The 24,657-nt window shown below is 49.1% G+C and overlaps 1 protein-coding gene across 1 annotated transcript in view; it reads right to left on the reverse strand.

Moving 5' to 3' along the window:
* Positions 1-350: 350 nt before the first annotated feature.
* Positions 351-24,657, reverse strand: part of WNT9A (Wnt family member 9A) — a 57,063-nt gene continuing 32,756 nt past the window's right edge. Inside the window, exons 2-4 of the mRNA XM_027695550.1 lie at positions 20,607-20,866; positions 15,280-15,542; positions 351-4,058 (exon numbers count right to left, since the gene is read on the reverse strand). Of these exons, the coding sequence (XP_027551351.1) occupies positions 3,585-4,058; positions 15,280-15,542; positions 20,607-20,866 (997 nt within the window). The 3' untranslated portion in view covers positions 351-3,584. The remainder of the gene's footprint in view (positions 4,059-15,279; positions 15,543-20,606; positions 20,867-24,657) is intronic.

Here is a 24,657-nt window from a genome sequence, read left to right on the forward strand (position 1 = left end):
AGGTGGTTTTACATCTTCTCTTGTCTCATCCCTACGGGATTTTTCCAAAAAAAAGCTTTTCTCCCCCCCTTTCCCTCCATTCTTTCCTCGAGGATAAGGCAAACATTGGAAAACGCCGGAATTAAACAACCCCCCCGCCCTAAACACACCCAACGTGGTGCAGGGTTGGGGGAGAAGAAAAAATAACCCACATTATGTTTTTTTACCACCCTAGGTCAAAAGGCCAAGAAGACAAAGTTCTCCTGATTTCAGAGCTGTTAGTATATTTTATACACTGCCTATACATTTAACACATGTGCCTCGCTACTGTTTTAGTTATTTATAATTATTATTTTTTTTCTTTTTTTTTTTTTTAAACCACAGGAGAATAAACCTCGCTATTTACAATATACAACAGGCAATATAACAACATTAACATAAATACAATTTTGGTTGTTTTTTTTTTTTTTTGGTGGTGGTTTTGCGTTATTTTTTTCTCTTTTTTTTTGGTCTTTTTTTTGTTTTGTTTTGTTTTTCTTTTTTTTTTTTTTTGTAAATACTTACAGAAAGCATCCAGGCTTCAGTGCTGAGTTCTAACACACAGAAGAGCTCTTTCACTCAGTAGTTCATTCGCTCTTTGCTGCTTTCTTCTAGTCAAGCTTTGACAATCTCGCCTCATTTCCCACCCAGATCTCTCTCTCTCTCTCTCCTCCACACCAAACACACCAAGATTCCCTATCCCATCCCACTCCAGCATTTTCTCTCCAAGGATATTTATGCCACCACCACCCTCTCTCCTGTCCTAGGGACTCATTCTCCTCTCACACCAGTGCAACAAGGATTTACTCCAGCCAAGGCCAATGGAGACAGAGACACCAGTGAAAAGAGGGAAAATGAGGCCCACGGTTTAAATATAACAATAATAATAATAATAATAATAATTAATTAATAATAACAATAATAATGCACATAAGTTGCGGCCCATCCTTTAATTAAGGACTTTTTTTTTTCTTTTTTTCTTTTTTTTTTACTAAAAAGGATGGAGCCAGAAATAGGAATTCAGACCCCAAAATTCCTCGTGTCTCGAGGAGGTTTGGGCCCAGCTTTACTTTAGGAGGGGAAGAGCTATCCTAGAACACACATAAAAATGTAACAGTGGGTTTGCACATATGTGTGAGAGACAGAGAGAGAGAGAGACAGAGGGAGAAAGAGAATTTAACATAATACCACAATGAAACCATAAGAAGGTCCTTCTGAAGGGCTTTACAATAAATAAATGTTCAATATTTATATATATATATATATATATTTATGTGTCGGGCATGTGTGTATATATAAATATATATATACATATACACATGTGCACGCTGAATTAGAAGTTTCTAGTCCATTTATTTTTTAAACCATTAGATAAAACTGCTCATGGGTGACTTTCAAAGCACTGCATCCCCTCCCCTCCCAAAAACTGGGAGACCTTCCTGCGAGGTGGAAGGTGGGAATTCCACCATGCATGGATTCCTCCTCCTCCTCCTCCAGCGCTACCCAAAACCTCCAGAATTGTACAGCAAATAAGAAAACAGCCAAAAAGAGCCAGTTCACTTCATTTTGCACGGTGCCATCAACACCCTGTCCCTCCCCGTGCCCCCCAAATCAAGATTATTTGATGCCAACGAGCCAGGCTGGAACTGCAGGTTGTTTGTTACCAAGAAAAAGCAAAACAGATCTTTTCTCCTCCCAGTAGATGCACAGCAACAGCTTAAATTAGTGGCTACTGTTTGTGTGTGGGGAGAAAAACAACGAAACTAAACAAAAAATAAGGAGAAAAAGGCTTTGAAAAATAATGGTCCATCTTGGAAAATTGCTCTTATTTTCCTTGCTGATTTCTACTAATGGTGGAAAAATTCCTCTTTTGAGAAAAAGATTGAATGGCTTATACAAAATTGGCGGAAACAGCCGCTGGACAATGAAAAATTGCCACCAAAAATCAAATTAAACGCCCTCCACACTCCATTGTTTCCTTAGGAAGCTTCGTTGAGGCATCCACTGGCTGCTTCCAATCCGGTTTTTATATGACTGAAGAATATTGTTGCATCAAGTCCTGGATTGTGAGTCTCCTCTTCCAAGGAAAAAACAAGAAAAGCTGAAGGTTGTCATCTGTTTCACAGCACTGGGATTGATCTACCACTGCAGTCAAATTCCTGCCTTCTCTGGCCACTTACTGTGTGTCCGTTGGTTATTCCAAATCCAAGAGTTTGCCTTTTTCAAAAAGTACAGTTCTCGAGCTAGTGGTTAAAAAAAAAAAAACAAAAAACAAACAAACAAACAAAATATCTTAAGGTCGTAGGGTTTCCATACAGCTTGTGTCATGTACCACTGCCATGGTTGGGAGAAAATGGAATGATGACCTAGGAAAGGAAAAGTCAACTCCTCCAGAGGTCTGATCCAGGCCCAAACTGCTGCTGCTGTACAAGGCAGGCCAGCCCTGGGTTCCAAGAGGCACTTGGATTTCTCTTGCCCTCCTCCAAAAAACACACACGTCCGAAATTCAGCCGGCATAAGACTAAATATAAAGTTCCAGATCCGGATTCCTGAAGCGGAATTACCACAGGGCGAATATTCCGGTGGGAAGAGGAGAGGGGAAAAAAAATCGATCATGCACAAAAATGAGACCAAAGTATCTAGTGGTTCTTAAAAAAAAAAAAATAATAATAATAATTAGATTTAAGACAGAGATAGTGCTAAAGAACCTGCATTTGAGGAAATGGTTTTAAATAAAGAATATGTGGTTGGACTGGAGGGGACAGGCACGGCTGGTTTTCTACTTGTCTTCCCAACCTCTTTCTTGGATACATTTCTGTCTGCAACGTGGTGGACCCACTGGTTTTTGGGGCTGTACGTGGTGACGAGGCACGTGGAGCTGTCACTAAAGAGCTGACCCTCCCAGTGGGTCTCTTTGTCAGAGCCTTGTTTGCTCCCTGTGCGGAAACTCCACTGGAAGAACCACCAGAAACCATCATTGCCCAACACTCCTCTCTCCAGTTTTAGGAGAGATGAACAATCACTTTTAGTGCCAGAATGATCTTTCTTTTGTACCTGCTCAGTTCTGCAAGCAGCTGGAGAATAAAGTAGTACGGATAATTTACGCCAAAGAGAATCTGTCGGCCCGGGAGTTCGTGGAGGATTGGTGAAAACAACCAAGATGTTCCAAGGAAAAACGATCCGTCAAAACTGCGTGGACGACTTAAGGTGAAGGTCCACTGGTGTCTCTAACCCCAGTGGGACAGGCACTTATTTCCACATGGTTGGACCTCATCGAAATTCAGTCTACAGGAAAACAACACCAAAAAAAAAAAAAAAAACAACAACAACAAAACAAAACCAAAAAACAAAACAAACAACAACAAAAAGAAAAAAAAAATAAACCAAAACAAAACAGCAACACAGCTGGGTCACCTGTACCCTACAAAGTGCTCATGTCTCAACACAGCGTTCAGATCCCAGAGGGTCCGTCAAACCCTGTTTGTCTCCGTGCGCGGCTCGCCCGCCGCCGAGGGCTCCCCGCCGGGCAGCGGGAGGGTGACGACGGCCGGGGGGATCCCCCCCCGTCAGTCCTTGCAGGTGTAAACCTCCTCTCTCTGGGTGCACTGCTTGCACTCCACGTAGCAGCACCACCTCACCTGGCACTGGCACGGCCGCGTCACCACCCGGCTCTGCGTGTTGTGCCCCCGCCCGCAGCAGATGCTGTCGCAGTTCTTGTCCTTGTAACACTTCCTCCCCGAGGTGCCCGGCGAGTACCGGCTCATCATGCAGAAACTCGGGGAGTCGTCGATGTACACGAGGTCTGTAGTCCTTGGGATTTGATCGCTGTGCCCGGGGATGGACTTCTTGGGCGGGGAGATGTCCCCTTCCCCCGTGGCCTCGTTGGTGGTGCTGCCCACCTTGAGGGACGTCTCGTACTTCTGCTTCAGCTGCTTCCCGATCTCGTGGAACGGGGAGAGCTGCCTCCAGCACGTGCGGACGGTGCAGGACCCGGACACGCCGTGGCATTTGCAGGTTGTCTCCACCCCGGCCTTGATGACCTGCAGACAACACATGGGCCCCAAGAGACAATCAGTTATGGGGGAAGGAATCAAAACACCAACCACATTGCTAGAAGACATTTCAGGAACACACCAAGCCGACGACAACTCGAAATCTATCCGTTGGAACAGAAGAGAAAAATCATCCTCAGAAATTAAGACACCAACCAAAAACATTTGCTCAAAGACATTTCAGGAATATACCAAGCCAATGACAACTCAAAATCTATCTGTTGGAAGAGGAGAGAAAAATCATCCTCAGAAATTAAGACACCAATCAAAAACCAACATTTGCTAGAAGACATTTCAGGAATATACAAAGCTGATGGCAATTAAAAATCTATCTGTTGGAACAGAAGAGAAAAATCATCCTCAGAAATTAAGACACCAACCAAAAACCAACACTTGCTAGAAGACATTTCAGGAACACACCAAGCTGAGGACAATTCGAGATCTATCTGCTGGAAGAGGAGAGAAAAATCATCGTCCTCCAGGAAATACTTGTTCTAGAAGGGTCCTCGATTTCCAGAATATGACATTCACCTGCCAGAACTTTGCTTAATTGGCTAATTGACGGTACTGGAAAGGTGCACAAAGGTTGCCCAGTGCTGCCACTCATCACGTGGGCAAAGATCTGAAACTGTGATGTAACTGAGAGATTAATATATATTTTAACACTTATTTATCTATGCCAATAATAACAAGTAGATAAGCTGTAGTAGAAGTGGAAGGAGTCAGTTTAGTGGGAAGAGGTGGGTGTCACCTGCTCCAGAACACGAGCATGGGCAGCAGGAAATTTCTCCACACCACAATATGCTGGAACCACCTTAAACTCAAGCAATTTGCAGCACAGGCTCAGTGAAAACATGGTTAAACTGTGCTGTTCTCACCAGCAGTGACTGGGCTTAACATCCCACACAGCTCACTTCGTGACTGAGGAAAAACAGTCATGTTGCTGAAATAAATATATTATATAAATATATAAACCCTGGAGAACAACAGCCTGAATCACCATCAACAAAAGCAGCTGCTCCCAAAACATCCAGGGAGCTTCCACCACTCCAACCTGTGTTCAGAATATTATTCCAGACTGTGGCAGCATGTTCAGAAGGACTACTGAGTGCAAGGCTTAGTTTCAAATCCTTTCTTAAAGAATTGGTTTTATTTATTTTAAAGTTCCAACTCTTGCAATGGGCGTTGTCACGAGGAGCAAGACTCATCTCTCAAGGCCCTTAAAAAAGAGAAATAATTTGTTCAAAATATCTGAAAGTAAATGTGTATGTCTAATTTATTCCCAAAACAAAAAAAAAAAGGGAGTGTCCATGGAGCAAAATGTCCAAATCTTGCTTGGGGAGAGCTTGCATGGGAATGGTTCTCTTCAGAGCACCACAAAACTTCAACAGAGAAGGAAGATCAGAGCCAGTGGAACCACAATGTTCACATATGAGATGGAGGGAACAGAGAGACAAGGCTATTTTCAACAGGAAAAGCAGCACAGGGAGGAGAAGCAATATCAGGAAGGGAAGAGAAAACAAGGAGAGAGTCAATGGTTATTGATCTTGGAGAGAGACAAAGGTGGTGACAGCCCCTGGGTGCTGTAAAGGACCCCAAACCCATCAACTGACCGATGCTCAACAGAGGATCCCATCCTTTTCAAATGGATTATTCTTCAATAAAGATGCTTCATGGCACAAAAGCACATCCACCTCCTTAGAAATGGCATTGGAATGTCCCAGCCCACCTTCCACAGAGAGGGATTTACACCTGGGATTTACACCTGGGATTGTTCCATGGGCTCCATGAGAGCAGACACATGATTTGGACAGTCACAGATAACCTGCCTTCTGTCCACAGATTATAAACTGATATTTGTAGTTCTGATTCTCCCTTCCCCCTCCCCCCAAAATAAGTTGTATTTTGACTTTAAATGGGCAGGGTACAACCACCCCCTAAAATAGCAGGTAATAAGGGTTTGTTTTACAGAGCTGGCTCCTAACAAGGTCCTGCTGGAAGTGCCCTTCCTTTGGGCATCTGTGGCATCTGACAAAGAAGAAAACAACCTCCCCCTCTGCCCATTGTGGCATCTGCCCACGTTGTGGCCTCCTGACAGCACAGGACTGGCTCCAATCCACTTCCTGACCATCCGGTTCTTAATGATTTGGCTGCAGGAATCCTGCTGAGCTCCATGTGCAAATGTGCAATAGGTCATGGACTCGGAATTGGGGCCTGGCCCAATCCTGCTATTCCAGAAACATTTTTAGAAAGACAATATGCATCGCAGAGCCCGGCCAGTGGTCACACTTCATTCCTGTGACAGCCAAGACCTTTTCAAATGCAACCCAGTAATCCACAGTAGCATTCAAACGAGTGAGGGGTTACAGAGAGGGATGTGTTGCTGCTTAAGAGTGCTCAGCTGGGCCGGCCTGGTTAAGGGCTGTCACGCTCTTGTGTGCCAAAGTGTCTGGCCAAGTCCACAAGAAATCCCACAATGTCAGACAAGAGTGTACAGAACACGTTTCAACACCGAGGAGGAGGGGAAAAAAAACCCCAGCCCTCACCCGCACGGTCCCTCATGAAAAGTCACATTTCACTGCCTGTCCAGAAGTGAGAGCTGAGTTCATGTGAAACAAAGCTCCTCCACCTGATTTCACACCCAGATCATCAGCAGAAATCGCTGAGATCCTCGGAGAAGGGCTGCACACTGCAGCCATTCATCAGCTCAGGCTTTTCTCAACCCTTCCACCCCCTCCTTGAAGCATCTGCATCTGCTCCACCTGGAGAAGGAGACGCCCACCATTGTACAGGAGAAGGGAAAGTGAGAAACCAACGGGAATTGGCTCAGCTGGTGGACAAGCTCCTGCTTTTGGAGCTGATTGAACAGGACAGGGTCAGGAAATTCAGGAAGGGAACCTGGAGACGGGGCTGTTCTGGTCAGGAGCCACCTCTCTCCAGAGCTCTGTGGGAGAGCTGGCATTGCTGCCAGGGCATCCACATGGGGTTGGTAGACAGGGCACAGCACGTGTTGGAAAACCAGATCCTGATGGATTGGCAGCTGCTGGATGGAGTCAGGAATAAGCATGTAGGTTTAGGCACTTGAATCACAGCCGCCAGCCAGGGTTGACCTCACTGAGGCAAACATTTTAAACACCTACACTTGGGGAACACCTCTGAACTCCCATCTGACTCAGCAGAGCCACAGCAGGGAGAGGATCCTGCAGTGAGGCAGCACCTGCTCCACTGAACAGCTCTCCAGGCTCCCACCAAGTGTCCTCACCACATCTCTGCTCTCTAACGAGAGCCTGGGGACCCAGCTCACACAGAGGCACCTCAGTTCAGCCACTTCAACCTGTGAGAATCCCACCCAGGTGTCTAAATAACACCACTTCAAACAATGCTGCTGGAAAACATTGCTCTTCACCACCAGCTGCCCCTCCGGGCGTCTCTGAGATGGTATTAATGTGCATATTTAGGTAGATGAACCTATTCTCCTCATCTGGGCTCCAACAAAGCCCCTAATGAATCACAGCCTGGTTTTTCCTGACTCACTCCTAGCTCCTTGTTAAGCTGGGACAGCTTTGGTGTCATGCCCTGGTGGCCCAGAGCATAAAAGGTTCCCATTGTCCCCGTCCTCATGAATGCCCCGGTTCATGAAATCCAGCGCGGGGGGTTTTCATACGGCCACTGGGCGAGCGTGGGGCATCCCAACCGCCCCATAAACCCGCTCCTGGAAGGACTGGGGAATGACTCAAGAATGTTACGAGGCAGCAGGAGTGAAAATCCTAGAAAAACCTCCCGCCCAGCAGCCTCCCCTGCCACTGTCAGTCACGACGCGGCTCCTGCAGGCGACGCCTGACAGGGAACCGCTGCCCACGGGCCCCAAACCACCCACGAGCCAGAAGGAGTCTTGGCAAAGCCCTCCCGCTTCTCGTCTCGCTCCCCAGCTTCCACAGAGACCTTCCCTCCTCTTGTTGCGAGCTCCTGTCACAGGCACTTAAATCCACCTCGTTTCTTCAGGAAGCAGAGCGGGGCTGATCCAAGTCAGCAGGTTGCTTGGAGCAGTGCTGGAGAAAGCTTTCCTGGCTGGGCCCTGGGACAAATGAGGAGATGTCTAGAGCGTGCTTTCAAACCTGGAGGGGCTTCCAGGACAGAATAAAACGGCTTTCATTACCCAAAAAGTCCTGGGGAGATGAGGCAGAATAAGATTTTATTATAAACTTATAATTTTGTGTTGAAGGTACCTCATAATAAGGTAGTTCCTGCTTTCTTTTCAAGGCATATCACGGCTCAGAGCCAGATTTACTTCCATCCTACACAGACCTGAATCTCTCCTGAACACACAAGGCATCACCACTGAATAACCATTTCATCCACACCGAGGCAATGGCCACCTGGAATGCCTCTATTTTCTCACAGATGCGAGGCAGAATGAATTAAATTAAATCCAAAGCACAAAATATTTCATGCTCCCTCTGGTCCAAACTCCACAGCTACCACACAGCAGCAGAGTTGTAACTCAGAGGTAGAAGAAACAAGGAGTATCCTTTGAGTTATGTGCTGGAAAGAGCTTCCACCACGACAACAAAGCCAAACAAAGACAACTAGCGGGTCAGGGATAGCATCACACACGGAAATTATGTCCTCCCTCTCTCCTCTGAACAACCACCTGGTCTGGTAGCCTCAAACAGAGTAGTTTGGGAGGGGAATGAAGCTTTTTGAGCTAATTAGCTTGACTCAGGAACACACACTCCCATTGATCTCGCTGTGAGAACACCAAACACCGACAGAGGCGGAACGAGGAGAAACAAAGCGAGACACAACCATCTTTCCTGGCGTTTGCTGCTCCGAGGAAATTAGATAGGGCTGCTGGACCGGCTGCCCAAATGGCTTTACAAGAGCCATGGGGAGAAGGGATCACAGCAGAGCATTGCTATGCAACATGTAATCCTTCCTCCCCAACAATGGTTTCGCTGCGAAGCTCAGACTAAGTGCCCCCGTAATGATCAGTCTCAGACATGCTGCAACACACAATTTCTCAGTGTTTTAGCCGAGGACAGATTCCCATTCATTCCCAGCTGGGTCACGGGGCCCCGGCCGTGGTTTTCAGACAACGCTCTCGTCTGGGCAGCGGCAGCAGTGGGAATTCCTGGGTTATGGCTCCGCTGTCGTCACGGCCGGGCTGCGGCTCCGAGGCTTCCGACCATTCGCTATGGTTTGGGGCAGAGGAGGGAGCGTTGAGCCATCCCCCCACCCCAGAGCCAGCTCATCCAGGGAAAAGCCTGCCCGTGGCTTCAGAAAGGGCTTTGGGATGCTCCTCCACGAATCAAATGCCTTCCCATCCCCTCCACACAGATCCCCCTCCGATTTAAACAGGCTTAGTCATTGCCTCAGCCCGAGTGTTACTGTTTGTTTGGACAGCGGCCACGGTCCCCACACAACCAGCAGACCAGACTTGTCCCTTAGCACTGGCCAATGCCTTTGGCTGGATTAGAAGTTTTCCCTTCTTTTTCCTTCTATCTTGTTAAAAAAAAAAACTTCACTTCTGAGCCTGTTCTCAACTTGTTTTTTTTCAGAACAATTTTCCCTTTCCACCACCCTTCCTTCTTCAAAAATACGGACACTTATATTTTAGGGATATATGTATTAAAATACAAACATTTAAGCACGGACAACGTAACCCTACTTAAAACTGAGAACTTTAGAAGTGTTTTTCCCCCCTTTAGTACTCCTAATGTGCTTCACATCCACATAAACAATTAACTGCAAACACCTGTGGACAACAGCAAGCAATTTTTTCCAGAGTTTTGATTTCCAGGCTGAGCCAGTGCCAGCCTGAAAAGAGGGAAAAATCCAGAAAGCATTCCATGGGCATTCCTACCTGTCATAACCTGTGGCAATTAATACCAGTGGTGGCCCTGAAAACCGATCTGTACATCGAGCCCAGGGCTCGTCTCAGGACATTATCTTCTAGGTATGGTTTGTACCTTGGTAAACATGTGATGGGATTTCTCCCTGCAAGCACAACCCTAAAGAAGCTGCCTAAAGGATGCATTATGTCTCCTTTTTTTTTTTTTCCATGCAGCAACTGTCTTAAGCTCACACATTCGTCCCAAAAATAGCAATTATTACGCATCTCGAGGGTGCAGAAATAAAAAAACCCATCGGTATTAACATTTAAATTTGCCTGTTAGACAAACTCTGGAATTCGACTGGAATCATGTTTACTGGGAGGAACTGGATGGGACTGGATGGTCAGTGCTTGTAAACACAGCCTCTGCAACAGGAGACCAGGGTGCAAGGCTGTGCTTTGCTACGCCTGTGTGTGACCTTTAGTGAGTCACTTAATCTTTCGGGGTCTCAATTTCCCCACCCTGTAAAACGGAGATGCAGAAATGAAGAGGGTGCTGGGCTCTGATAACCTGTTATGTGATAGCTCATGAAGTTCCTCAGACAGATGATAGCTGGGCAAACATCTCCCTGATATGGAGAGTCCGTCTCCAGCACGCTCAGCCCCTCCAGAGAGATCCCTGCCAGCACTGCCGGGGCGGGGAAAAGCCATTCCTCGCACGGAATTCCAAAATAAGCAAGTCAACAGCAAGGAAAAGTCCAAGCACCTCTCACTATCCTCTCCAGAGCATCCCACATGGTTCAAGGTATGACGTGTTTCAGGTATAATGTGTCTCAGGATGGGTCTGGACCCGAATCCTACAGCAAGGCAGACAAGGATCATGGCAGGGGGTTGGAATGAGATGATCCTTAAAGTCTTTCCCAACCCAAACCACTCCACTATTCCATGATCCTTCAGAAACCTGCCCATAGTCTGCACAGACCAAAACATCCTGTGCAAAACCAACCAAGCCTCATGAAGGGAACCAGGATATTTCCTAAAGAGAGACCTTTTTTGGGGGGGAAAAAGACTTTTTTGCTCTCCATTTCATTGCTTAAAGGGGAGACGTTTTGGGGGGAAAAGCCTTTTTTTGTTCCCCGTTTCTGCCCTCCCATAGTTCTGCCCTCCACACTTGTGGCTCTCACGGGTCCTGAAGGCAAAGGGTTGTGTCCCTCCTTCTGGAGGGATAAAGGAAAAAGGGAATGAGAACAGGATAATTTTTTTTCCTTGGGTAACAGCAGCCCCCTTTAATAGTGCCCCTTGGATCTGTAAGACATGCTTGACCAGACATACCTCTGGAAGAGGTCAGCACTCCTGGGATTAAGAAACTTAGCAACGCTCCAGAGAGGGAGTTGGAAAGTCATGTTTAATGATACTTTGCTGAGAAACTGGGCAAATTTAATTAAAACATCACTTACTCAAGCCCAGTGGAACTAATTGAGTGCTCTAATATTCCGACTTTTCATTAATGGGTTACAAAAGAGGGCTGCACTTGTGTGTACAAGGGGGAGGAAGGGGGGGCAAGGATATAGAGAGAAGATGAGAGGTTTAGCAAGGCTGCCTGGGCTTCTTTTAATATAACTAAGAAACTTCACTGCTGGCAATGGGGCTTTAATACAGTTGGCTTCTCTCACCACCACCACCCCCTCGACACACACAACCATCTCCCCCCCAGCACACACCCTCTCCACCCAGGACCCCTTGGAAAGAATGGCTGGATGAGAAAGAGTAGATTTGGCAAAGGAAGGGAAATTGCTTTTTTAATAAGTGGTCTATTCAGAGCTCCTACTTTTTCAATAAAGAGGAGGCTGGAGAAGTCCTGGTCTAATTACCTCATCCTCACACCAGACAAGCTCGCCCTTTCATTAACCACTGAGCTCATATCATATAACGTGGTGAGCCACCACGGGCACAACATGTTCAGTGATTAGTTCACTGGTGGCAGCAGAGTTACAGGCAGCCCATCAAGGTTGTAAAAAAAAAAAAAAGCAGAAGTAAAATCATAATTAAAGGAGAACTTCCACCAAGAGACACTAAAACTAGGCGGGATGGGATAATGTCACCCTTCAGAAACACACGGATTGTTTGCTGGGGTGACACCATGGAGAAACTGCTGTGTTGACCAGAAAGTTGGTTGCCAAATTACTCAGTTAAGCACAGGTCCTTTTTTTTCTTTTTCTGCTGGGTCTCAAGAGACTATTTGTATGTTTTGCCACGGTTGGGAGTGATTAGATGGGAAAAATGACATGGGAGAGACCACCAAGCTTGTGCTGTATCTTTAATGGATATTCCTCCACTCCCTTGGCGAACATACACATGCACAACAATCCACAGGCTCTCAGTGCTCCAGTTCAAAACTATTCAGCTCCAAAATGGCCCAAATCAAGGCTATCTGCACTCCTGTATTGCCTTTGATCAAATCCATACGAGTTACTGTTCAAACAGCCAAACTAGGTTAGTTCAAAGTGCTTTCAGGCTGTTGTAGTTGCCGGGTTAGCAAATCCTGCTCAGTGGTTGGAATGGCAGGAGTTATGGATGGGCAGCTCCTTTTGAAGACAGACAAGAGGAGAAAATGTGCTGAGAATCGTATCTAACCCACCACCTTCCTCAAGGAAAATATGAGTAAGTTCAGCAAAGAAAACATGGTAGTACCTGGTGAGCAACCCCCTCCTCCAACGCTGCACTCGCAGTGGGACCAGGAGGAAGGACACGGGTGGAACCTGATATTAATCTACATTCCAGTGTAAGCAAAGTCAAAGACTATGCACCAACCCCACCAAGAAGGTCAGTGCTCAGGCTTCAAACTGGTTTCAATTTTGGAATCTGAAGGAAGCACTGCAATTTTTGATCTCACAGTTACAAAACGAGTTTTGAGTCGTCATTTCTGATCACCTTAATGACACCCTATTGTGCCAGTGGTTTAGGTCCACAAATCCTGACTCTACAGATCCATGTTCTCCTGACCCTGAAGCGCCATCCCCCTAAAAACTTCCTTCCCCATGTGAAATGCATTTGTTCTGTGCCTGGTTTCATGGTGCTGGTGTGGACCTGGTGCTTGGCTTGTCCTTCAACCAGACCGTGGTCCAATTATTCCAGCAGCACAAACAGAGGAATCGTTTCATCTGCTGCTGCCAACAGGCAAGGAAAGCTGTCAGGCAGCAACACCAACTCGACAGACACGTTGTGGGTGGACAAAAATAGGAACAGTGAGTGGATCACTGACCTGCAGCAAAGGTCTTTGACTTGGATTGCCAGGAGGGCTCTGAGTGTCTGGACAACCGTCACAACTGTTACTCAGCTGTTTAGCTGCAGATATTACACTGAGAAACCACTGCCAATGACCAGAGCCCGACTGTGCCAAAAAAAAGGGGAGGCAGAGGATGCTGGAGAGTCCTGCATCTTCCCCTGGGAACTAACTCGCAGTGGGATCAAGGAAGGGAAGGAAGAAAGGGAAGATTCAAGCCCTCCAGCTCATCCCTGGAGTTTGTTTAGCTCCAAGTGACATAGTGTAGAGCTCAGGTGATAGGTAAGGACACCTGACCTAATTCCAAGACTGGTCTCAGCCATATGGGCATCCTGACTGCAGCTGCTGGGGTTGGGAACGCTGGGAGTTGGGTCAAATCCATTGGGCAAGATTTTTAGCCCTACCGCTATTGGTAGATATTCATGGAATTACAAGAACATGCCAATGGCACCTAAAGCCACAGCCCTGTAGGTTTTGATGAGACTGTATTACCTGCCTGTGGAATGGGAGGAGAGCCAGGACATCTCACAGCAACATCCAGCATGAAATCAGAGCCTCCATGGACCACCCTCCCCTGTCAATCCCATCTGCCACACAGCCAACTCCAAAGAGATGGGACAGGCCCTCAGGAACAACCAACCACAAGGACTGAAACAAACTTCCATCATCCTGCAAAGCCTGTTTCACACGTCAAAGAGCTGCAACAGGAGTTCACGGACACTGAGCCCCTTAATCCAGAGCAGAAAAGCTGTCAGCCAGAACCAGACAGCAGCTAAATCCAGGATGTTTCTAATCCTGATCTCGGCACTGTCTAGGAGCACCTGGTGGTGGGGAGAGGGGCAGACTTTCTGCTGGCCAGCCCTCGCTGGTGGCATTCCCCCATTCCCCGATGGCCCAACTCTGTCGTGAGGAATGACATTTTCTACATACACACGGGAACAACTGAGCTGGGGTGACCATTCCTAGAATGCACAACTGGCTGGGGCTGCATTTGCCCGGGAAACTGGAGACCCAGGTCCCCCATCCCAGCCCCAAGCCCGCATCCAATCACACAGACAATAACAAGGCTCGAAGGCTATTTCTGGCCTTACAGTATGTCCCCCTCGGAGGTTGGTGCAGTGAAACCCTGATCCTGAGCACCTGTGCTGGCCAATCTGAGGGATTTTCGTGTTTGGGCAACTCTAGGTACAGCCAAGCAGATCATGGGAGAAGGTGGAAAGCCCCCTCCTCTCCCCCTCCCCATCCCTTGCTGGGATGACCCAGCAATTGCAGACACTTTGTCCTTTACATCAGTCGTAGAATACCCTGAGTTGGAAGGGACCCATAAGGATCACTGGGTCCAAATCCTGGCCCTGCACAGGACAACCCCAAAAATCACACCACGTGCTCAAGAGTATTGTCCAAATGTTTCCTGAACTCTGGCAGTCCTGCAGGGGGGCCCCTGGGCAGGAGGGTAAAGCCTCGTGGGAAGAGCAAGTAGGAAGTTCTCCAGCAGAGAGGATAAGGATGGGAAAGGAAAAAGGGATTTGACGCCCAAGCACTGTCACCTGCAAACACATCAGCTCTGGGTGACATGGAAGGTTTCTGCCAGAAAACAAAGCTGAAGGGACTTTTGGGTCTGAGGTCAGTCAGAAATTAATCTGTCCACCCTGGTCCCCTGCCAGGTTCTCCAGCCAGTGTTAAAGAAAACTGGCCATGGAGATGCTCTACTGTCCATGTTCTACTAAACTGCTCATTAAAAGTGTCCCCCAACCTGTGTTGCAGCAGCATAAATCCCTTCCTCTGTGTCCTACCTCATGTAAGCCTGAAGAACCTGTCTTTCCATCCCTTTGTAGAGTAAGCCCTGTCCTCCTTGTGGAAAACCAGCAATCCTCATCCCCACCTCCTATTTCCTAGACCTGGGCAGTCCCGTTCCTTCCCCTCTGCTCCCTCTCCAACACTTCGCACAGCGACAAAACCAGGGCACAGCCCCACGAGCGAGACCTCACCCTTCCAGAAGAAGGATCCCTCCACACACTTTGCATCCCACACCCCCAAGGCAGCCCCTTTATCTCGCCCCCCCTGCCCACGACCCCGAGCGGCCTCCAACGCACCTTCATGCCCACCAGGTTGTTGTGGAAGTCCACCCGGGCCCGCAGGTCCTTGTTGGGCTTCCTCCCCAGGAACTCCTTGACGAACTTGTTGCTGTACTTGAGGTTGTCCCCGCAGCCCCCCCACTGCCAGGCCTCCCTGTTCTCCAGGTCGGGCGCCTCGTCGCACGTGCAGCGCTCCATGCGGCCCGCGCTGCACGCCTTGGCCATGGCGTGGGTCAGCCCCGCCGAGGAGATGGCGTACAGGAAGGCTGTCTCCTTGAAACCTGCAGCAGGGAGGAGAAAGAGGCTTTAGTTGAGGCTGGAGGAAGGGTTAGAGAAAGGAAAAAAACAGTAGGATGTCGAGGGAAAACCCGACGCGAGAAGAGCTTGAGTCGCGTCACAGAATCTCGGGGCATCTGGGTCCACCTCCCTGCTGGAGAAGGGTCATCCCGCAGCACATCGCTCAGGATTGTGCCCAGATGGCTCTGGAATGTCTCCAGTGAGGGAGGCTCCACGCCCTCTCTGGACAACCTCTTCCAGTGCTCGGTCACTGCACGGGAAAGAAGTTCTTCCTCACGTCCAGGTGGAACGTCCCGGGCATCAGTTTGGAGATGATCTTTAGGGTCCCTTCCAACCCAAACCATTCTGGGATTCTATGAGTCTGTGAAAGGTGTTTTTTAAGGACAGCACTTAGTTCTGGATTTCTGCAGTCTTGGCTCACTCAGAGCTCCCATCCCATCAAATGCTATCATCCTTCTCCATCCACTGAGCAGGGAGAATATTCAGCCCATGAGGTTTGTTCTCAGCCTGTGAGGCACCAGTTTCTGCCCCTTGCCTCTTGTCCTGTTGCTTGGCACCACTGAGAAGAGCCTGGTCCATCCTGTGACACCCTCAAAGCACGTCAAGCTCTATGTGCATCACTGATGGTGAAGAGGACACAGAGGGGGCAAGGAATGTGTGGAAGTGGCAAAAGCCAGGATTAAAGGATGTGAATAAAGTCTAGACATCTTTGTGGCTGTCACTCTGTGCACAGTCTGTGCCTGGAAACAGAGTTGAGCAGGAGTTGTACCATCCTGGGAGTGTCCAAGGCCAAGCTGGACAGGGCTTGGAGCAACCTGGGATAGTGGAAAGTGTCCCTGCCCATGGAAGGGAGTTGGAGCGAGATGTTCTTTCTTTAAGGTCCCCTCAAAGTCAAACCACTCCATGATTCCATGAAGGGTTACACAGGCCATGGAGGAATCATGGGACAGCAATGCTGCTACCAAGGGGACACCAAAGAGCAGGAACCCAGCACAGCTGGGGCAGGAACCACAAGTGCTCCTTGTTCTTCCCTTTCTCCCTGAAAAAAAGTCATTGGGTCCTACTCCAGTCCAACAAAATTACCAGAAGGCACCTGAGGGCTGGGACCCCAACGCAGCACCTCACTTGAGTGCCTCAAAAAGCAGTTTACACCTCAAACCTTCCCTGCACAACCCCCTTCTTTACACCTCCACGCTCACCTGCAGGGATGTGACAGCATCCACTCCCCTCACCAGTTTAAGTGACACTCAGAGAGCCCCAGGATTTCAAATCCAAATTACAAAGGCCAGAAATAAAAAGCAAACATGGCAGTATTTATAGCTGCCCATTCTCCGGCCATGGAAGCCGTAAACGACTGCATATTTGAGATGCAATTCCAGCCCAGCTTTGGATGGGGCTCAAGAAATCCCCCACTCAAAAATAACACAAGTGGTTGGTGCCAGTAGTGGATATATCTGTGAGCTGGTGTGTCAACCGAGGACATGCAGAGACACTGCCAGGTCGTTTTTGGAACTGTTCCTTGGGAGGTCCATGATAGTCCAAGCTCATGGGGCACTTCCTGGCCCATTCCCAGAGCCTGCCTTCCCAAAACACTCCCAGGTGCACAAGGACTGATGAAAATCCAGCCCAGGGGACTGAGGTTTGGTCCTCCCCAAGGGTTCTGACACAAACCAGACTGTGGTAGGAATTATCCAACCGTTCTGCTGCTCACCTGGAAAAGAGGAGCGGGAACCTTTCCCTCACTTGAAGGAAAATTAAAATAAAAAAGGCTCGACTCCACACTCACTGAGGACATTTTAAGGACTAGTCAGGGTTGGGAAGCCAAATTCAGAGTTTTTCCATCTGTTTTCTCCCCGAAGTCAGACCACATCCTCTGACACCACAGAAACATCTCCAGCATTGCAAACACTCTCACTGGAACTGCTGGGAGAATCCTTTATTTAATTCACACACCAAAAACTCACGGATGCTGAACTCCTCTGGGTAGCAAACGCCTTCTAAGCAGCTTCCACCCTTTGTAGGGTATTTTTTCTAGGTTACACCCTAGGTCAGCCTGCTCACACGCCTGTCAGAGGGATGCCACTACCAAAGACAGATGTGCCCAAGCCTCTGTGCTCCTGGATTGTAGAATTGGCTTCTTGGCACTATGCTACAAAATGTAGAGCTCCTGGTGTGCTGAGAGTGTCCTCAATGGCACAAGATGTGTGAACTCTCCTCTGAAGGTCTGAGACACTGCAATCATGGAATCATTTGGGTTAGAAGGGACCTTTAAGTCCATCTTGCTCCAACCCATGTGCCACGGGCAGGGACACCTTCCTCTAGACCAGGTTGCTCCAAACCCCATCCAACCCGGCCTTGGGCACTTAAGCCCCAGCAAACTGCCTGGATGTGGTTTGGTTTGTTAGCCCAGATCCACAACCTTCCTGATCCAAAGCACTGGATTCCGAGTGGGTGTGAAACCTCAGCGGTGAGTCAGCACTGTGCCACCACGACAGAAATCCAGGAGAAACGGTTCATCTGCCAGGTTCTCCCCTTCCATCAACCTCCACCCATCAGCTGGGACTCTACCCTTCCCATTCTCCATCCCTGGAAGCCCCACAGACTCCCAGTGCCCATCCCATCACCGCGGGTATCGTCCCACCCACTCGGGCAGCTCTTCCAACCAACTCCACGTGACGTTTGGCTCTGGCCAGACCCGAAGCCATCCCTGCCACGCACTGTTTGATTGCCCCAAGATATTCTGTAACAAGATAATGAGCTTCAAATCAATGCAGGCATTCTAACCCCCCGCGCACCGACAGCCTGCAGGCCGCAGCTATCCAGTTTCAGCCATTTCCAAAATTGTTTGCGAGGATCCAAAGAGGATAACGAGTCCCTCAAACAATCCCCTGTTATTTTAAGAAACGGGCTGCATCAGCCCAAGCTGCAAACCGAGCAGCCAGGCTCTGCTGGTGACCAAGTTTAAAACTTTCTCCCTCCGCTTTTAAGTGAAAAAAGTGGGTTTTTGTTTTGTTTTTTTTTTTTCCCCTTTTTGTTCACTCCTTAAGAAGCCGCTCCTGGAGGAGAGGAAACAAGCCCACCCCGAATAGCTGCGTCTGAGAGGGTGATACATGTGCCTCTTTGCCCTGGGGTACCACTCGTTGCAACGCTGAACCAGGAACCAGCAGCTCCCGGAGAGGAGGGAGAAAGATTTACAGGGCAGGGGGGTTGCTCCACGGAACAGCACCTGAAGGATTTACAGCGCTGGTGGAGGGCAGAGATGGTGCAGGGATATAAAACACGGCAGAATGAGGCAGCAGGCAGAGCCCTGCAGCCCTCAGGGCTGTCGTTTATCACCCGGGTCCCTGACAAGGGGTGGAACCAGGGGGGGTCCCGACGGTGTTTTGAGGCAGCTCAACTTCGGGCTGCTCCTCGCCCAGGGCTGCCCAGGGGACAGGCCCGTCTGAAGGAACAAGCTGTGGCCTCCAGGTGTCAGCATGAGAAAGTGCTTGGCTTTCCCAAGGCACCACTAATCCAGGGACTCCTCTGGCATGCGGGGATATTTTTAAACGTCTTGCAGCTCCCTGGCTCTTGGACCTCTTGGGTTTCATAAGGACTTTCCTTGTTTCCACCACTCAGTGACAGTGCATTAGTTAAGCCCTGGCGCTTCTGAATTACTCCTCCTCACTAATTAGCGAGGGAGGGAGCCCTGCAAACCTCTGCTCTTGTCTTTAAAGACATCGGCCTCTGGGTTTCCAGGTCCATCTCTGAGTGTGGGACTTTCTGGAAGTCACTAAAACCCTCCTTTTTTTTTTGTCTGTAAAATGGTCCTGCTGCATTTTAGCTGCAAGCTGGAAATAACAACGGATTTACTGGGAGGGTGGGGGAAACTGGACTGTGTGAGACAGCACGAAGGAAGGAGGTAAAAGTACCACCTGATCCTCCAATATTCAGATGGTCACCTCCACCTGAACTGCTGGGAAGAGGTGTGGGAATTACCCTCCACACGCAACCAGGAGCTTTTCCCTGGGTAGGGCAGTAACAGGACACAAACATTCACAGGCTTTGCCCTGTGCTATGATGGGGCTCCCCTTGCCCTCTCCAACAGGACAGCACAGAACAGCCTGGTTTGCCTTGTTTCCCTTAAGGAGGCATTTTCCCAACTCCTTTCCTGGAAGAGTGACATAATAAATAGGAAAAAAATAAAAAGGGGGTGGGGGAAAGAAGAGGGGGAGAAAAGAAAGAAGGGGGGGAGAAGAAGAGGGGGTAAAAAAAGAGGGGGGAAAGAAGAAGAGGGAAAAGAAGGGGGGAAAAGAAGAAGGGGGAACAAGAAAGGGGTGAAGAAGGGGGAAAAAAGAAGGGGGGAAAAAAGAAGGGGGGAAAAAAGAAGGGGGGAAAAGAAGGGGGGAAAAAATAAGGGGGAAAAAGAAGAGGGAAATAAAGAAGTGGGGAAAAAGGGGGGGAGGAGGAAGTGGGGCGAAAGAAGAAGGGGGGGAAAGAAGAAAGGGAGGGAAAGAAGAAGAGGGGAAGTTACGGCGGATTGGGGATCCATTGCTACAGGGAAGAGAGGGGGGAAATAAATAGGAAAGAAAAATCGGGAGAAAAACTAGGGAAAAATTAGGGAGAAAATCGGGAAAAATCAGGGGGAAATTAGGGGGAAAAATAGGGAAAAATTAGGGAAAAAAAAGAGGGGACAGCTTTGGGAGTTTCAAAACTTTCCTCTCCAGCAAGAGCTCAACTTCCAGCAGAAACGAGGAGCAAACGCAGCCACTGGATGAAGACACACACAGACAGACATCTCCAGCCTCCAAGGAGAGGAGCTTCCAGCAGGAAGCAAGACGGGAGGGGAGAAGCACATAAATTACCGCCATCAGCACATAAATTACCCCCATTAGCACATCGTTCGCCCCGCTGGGCACTGCCACGGCTGAGCTGGAGATTTTTTTTGGACCTCTGGGGAGGTGGGGATGCTCCAGCGGCGCAGGGCACACCAGGATGCCAGGGGAAGGAGGGGATGGGTGCAAGGGGGTGCCACCACCCCAAAACCTTGCCCGGGTACCCCTACTGACCTCTCTTGAGCAGGCTGGCCCGGTAGCGGCCCTCCAGGGTGCAGTTCCAGCGCTCGAAGCGGAATTGGTACTGGCACTCCAGGGCGCTCATGCTGATGGCCTCCACCAGGGTCTCGGCCACGCCCGGGTCCCGCCGGCACATCCTGCGCTGCTTCTTCTCCAGCTTCAGCCGGTCACACACCTTGTAGTGGGCTTTGACCGCCGCCTCCTCCATCTCCGAGGTCAGAGGGAGGATGGTCAGGGGCTCGTTCCCCGTCAGCCTGCGAGGAAACACAGAGGGGGCAAAACACGGTGAGAGAAGGAATTTTAGGGAGATGTTCTTTCTTCAGGGGAAATTTTAGGGAGAAATTCTTTCTTCAGGGCGTGGTGAAGCAACTGGAAGAGTTTTCCCAGAGAAGCTGTGGATGCCCCATTGCCTGGAAGTGTCCAAGGCCAGGTTGGACGGGGCTTGGAGCGACCTGGGCTAGTGGAAGGTGTCCCTGCCCGTGTGGGTTGGATCTCAGTGGTCTTTAAAGTCCTTCCAACCCAAATCATTCTGTGATTCTATGAAATACAGCCCATGGGATCGGGATCTCGTGGCTGAGCACCCATGTGGACTTGATGTCTGGGCACAGAGTGATTTTAAAGCAAAGCTCTCTTCAGTGTGTGTGCAGGGTGGGAGCAGGAGAAGGGTAAAAAGCACTATTAGGATTTAGGTTCCCTACCAGCTCTCACAGACATAATGGACATTATGTTTGGACATAAACCCTTGGCCATCTTCACTGTAGGACTGTGTTTAAAACCGAAATTGGAAAGAAATAATCAAAGGTTCCCAACTGCACAAACTCAGGAAAACAGCAAAAATACACGAGCTCTGCAGTCACTGTCCTGTGCATAAAGAAAAAAAATCATTTTGGCACATCAAGCAGAGCCAGAAACCACCTTGGGAAGGGGTAGAGGATGGTGTGTCCCACCAAACCTCAAGAGACACACTGAGAAAGCACATAAAGCCTCCCTGCCCTCAGCAGAAGAGATCCTGACATAAAACCCAGCGAGCCACAGCCTGAGGTTGGAGAGCAGGATACACTTTCCAGGAGATACTGCCAAGAGCTTTTACAAGACAGAACGAGCTCAAAACCCTAAAAAAAATGCTCTGAAGAAGTTCATGTCCCATTGCCCCCTCCCCTCTCTTCTCCCAGCACGAGGTCCTTGACTGGTACAATGTGCCACAAAAGCCCAGCGAACTGTTCCCGGTGTCAAGTGACGGAGCTGCTGGAAAAGGACCAGCCTGGCATCGGCCCCGGGGAGCAGAGAGGCTGCAGGAACATCTGCTGGGCTCAGGAATGGTTTGTTGGCCAGGCTGGCTGTACCCCACTCTCCTGGCTCTGCCCTGCTCCGGCCAGGTGCCAGTCCGGGCAGTCAATGGGAATCACCAGGCAGGGCTTGGGGGGAGCTGGACACACATTCCCCAGCCAAAAAGGAAGAATGGCTTAAATCTGGAATTCCAGGATTGCTGGAACACTGCAATCCTGAACATGGATCACAGGCTTGGACATCTCCGTTGCTGCAGGACCACCAGGGAAAACAGGGATGGGAGCTGACACTCACCCCCTTTGCTGGATGCTGATGGATCCTGGAAGCTCTTTAAATTCCTACCTGTCCCACAGGAGCAGTGCTTTCTTGTTTTTAATTCTCTCAAATCAGTGGGATGCATCCTGCCAGGAGCACAGTTCCCAAGGGCAGGCAGCTTGGATGCTTTAACTCCCAAACCTTGGTGCACAAAGGGCATAAAATCCCGCCCTGGGTCACAGCCAGCAGCATCCAGGACAGATCCAATCATTCCTGATGCACTGATGAGGTGATTTAACATCAGATATCTGAGAGAGGGGGGGAAAAATGGCTGAGTTGGGATTTTTAGGAGAACAAAGATGGGCAGGGAGATGTTCTCCTTCAGTTACCTTCAAAAGTACTAAGATCTCCAGAAAAAACCTGCAGCGATAAAAATTCATTGGAAACATGGAAAACTGGTACAACCCAAGGTGAATTTGCAAAAAAAAAAAAATTCCCCCAAATTTGAGAAAAAACAATCTAAAAGACCAAACAGGAAGCTCCACTTGAGGCATAAATGTTAACCCTTTCATTTTTGGTCTGTCTTAACTGGGACAGAGTGGGGACTTCGTCTCAATGCTCTCTGAGGAGAGGGGACATCACCCAGCCCTGGTGCCTCGTTAGGAGGTTCATTTATGAGAAAGGTGCCTTAGTCTGAGCTTCAGGAATCTCCAGGACATTCATTCCTGGCCTTCATGATACTCTGAGGGTTCATTCCTGCGAGCTTTCATGGTTGGCACAAGAGACCCTCAGCTGGCAAAGGAGAGAGAGGGAGGCAAAGCATTTTTGACAGCTCCCCCTCCTCATTTTACCTTTCCATCTGAGCAGGTGCTGTTCAGCTAAATGGCCTGGAGAACACATGCTCTAAGTATCAGAGCTATTGGAGCAAGGAGGGACACAGGAATCCATCCCACAGCCATTATTTCTGTGGAGCAACTGGTGGTTTTCAACCCTCTCCCCACCCTCCCCCTGAGATGCTTGGCTTTGGAATACTTCAAATTACAGTATTTGTAGTATCCCCCCAAAACTTACTGATAGCACAGCCCAGTCACACAGATCTCCAGTAAAAGTCACCTAAATATGATCAAAATGAAGATCCAGGGACAGGGAGAAGGTAGGAAATGGGATTTATGGTGCTGCACAGTGGCACAACACTTCCAGAGTGGGTGGAAGAACAAGCCATGCATCATATGGAATGAGCCTGGATTAGTGCTCAAGAGCACCCCTAGAACAAGACAAGGAGTAAATTCAGGGGGGAAAAAAAAGGGCTTTTCCCAGTCAACAAGCAATGAAACTCTTCCAGGGGAAGAATCCCCCTGAGTAGAAGCCACACACACGGACCCACAGACGTTTTCCCTCCCCAGCACTGGATGGGTGCCCGGGGAGCGACGCAGCGGCCTCGGCTCTCTGCACACACATTCCAGAAGCCCGGGAAAAGGGGGTGAGGTGGCACCTCCCCGAGCATGGCATCAATAACAGAGCGCAGGCAGAGCCAGGGAGCTCCACCTGACACGCTGCACAGAACCTCCATAATCCCATAAAGCCCTTTTATGCAACCCCCGGGGCTGAGTGAGGTCCTGTGAGGCAACCGTGTCAGTCGGACGCTTTCTCAGCTCCTCACAAAGGCCAAGCTGTTCTTTCCAAGGAAATATCTCAGGGGAGGGTGTGCTTTTTTGTTTTTTACAACCCCAGTCCACAACTGCTACGATTAAACTGCCAGCCAGGGCTCTGGGACTGCGGGACTTTGCATCCAGAGGGGGCTGAGTGTGAGGTGAAGCGGACACCTTCTAGAGCCCGTGGCAGGGGGGGTGGAACTGGGTGATCTTTAAGGCCCCCCTTCCACCCAAACCATTCCAAACTGGATTTTAACGTTTCTACAAGATGGTGTGTTTGACCACTGGGAACCTGGAGAGAGACCAAACAGCTCATTGCAGGCAGCCCAGGAAGCTGTGACTCTCTGCAAGTTAACCCCGGCCTCTCTGAGAGCAACATGAACTTACAAAGTCAGGACACTCATTCAAATTCAAGCTTTGGCCTCATCTTTCCTGGCTTTTTCTCACCCTTGCACCATATCCAGACCTCAGGAAGGACCTGCCTGACCTGTGCTGTTCCCACCACGCTGAAAGGAACCTTTGCAACATCGTTTGCACTGTTCCCCTTCCAGTTCCACGTATCCCTGCTTTTAAACCAGGCATCCAGAAGGTTCCTAATCACCTGCTGGAATTACCAGACCCATCCAGTTTGCACACAGGCTGCTTGGTGGCATTTGGCTCCCTCGGTTGGGAACTTCCATCCCAAATTGCTTTGTTTGCCCGGGGTTCGGTCTCCAGGACTTGGGAGAGATCCCAAACACTGCCCAGCTCACCCTGATGGCTGTGCAGCCAAGTTTTATCTGTGGCACCCTGGAATTATCCCTTCCAGACACCTCAGAAGCCAAGAGTTTTTATTGCCCTGTCAGCTCACA

The sequence above is a fragment of the Neopelma chrysocephalum genome, unplaced genomic scaffold (genome assembly GCF_003984885.1).
Source record: "Neopelma chrysocephalum unplaced genomic scaffold, ASM398488v2 Primary Assembly neopelma1_101, whole genome shotgun sequence".
NCBI lineage: Eukaryota > Metazoa > Chordata > Aves > Passeriformes > Pipridae > Neopelma > Neopelma chrysocephalum.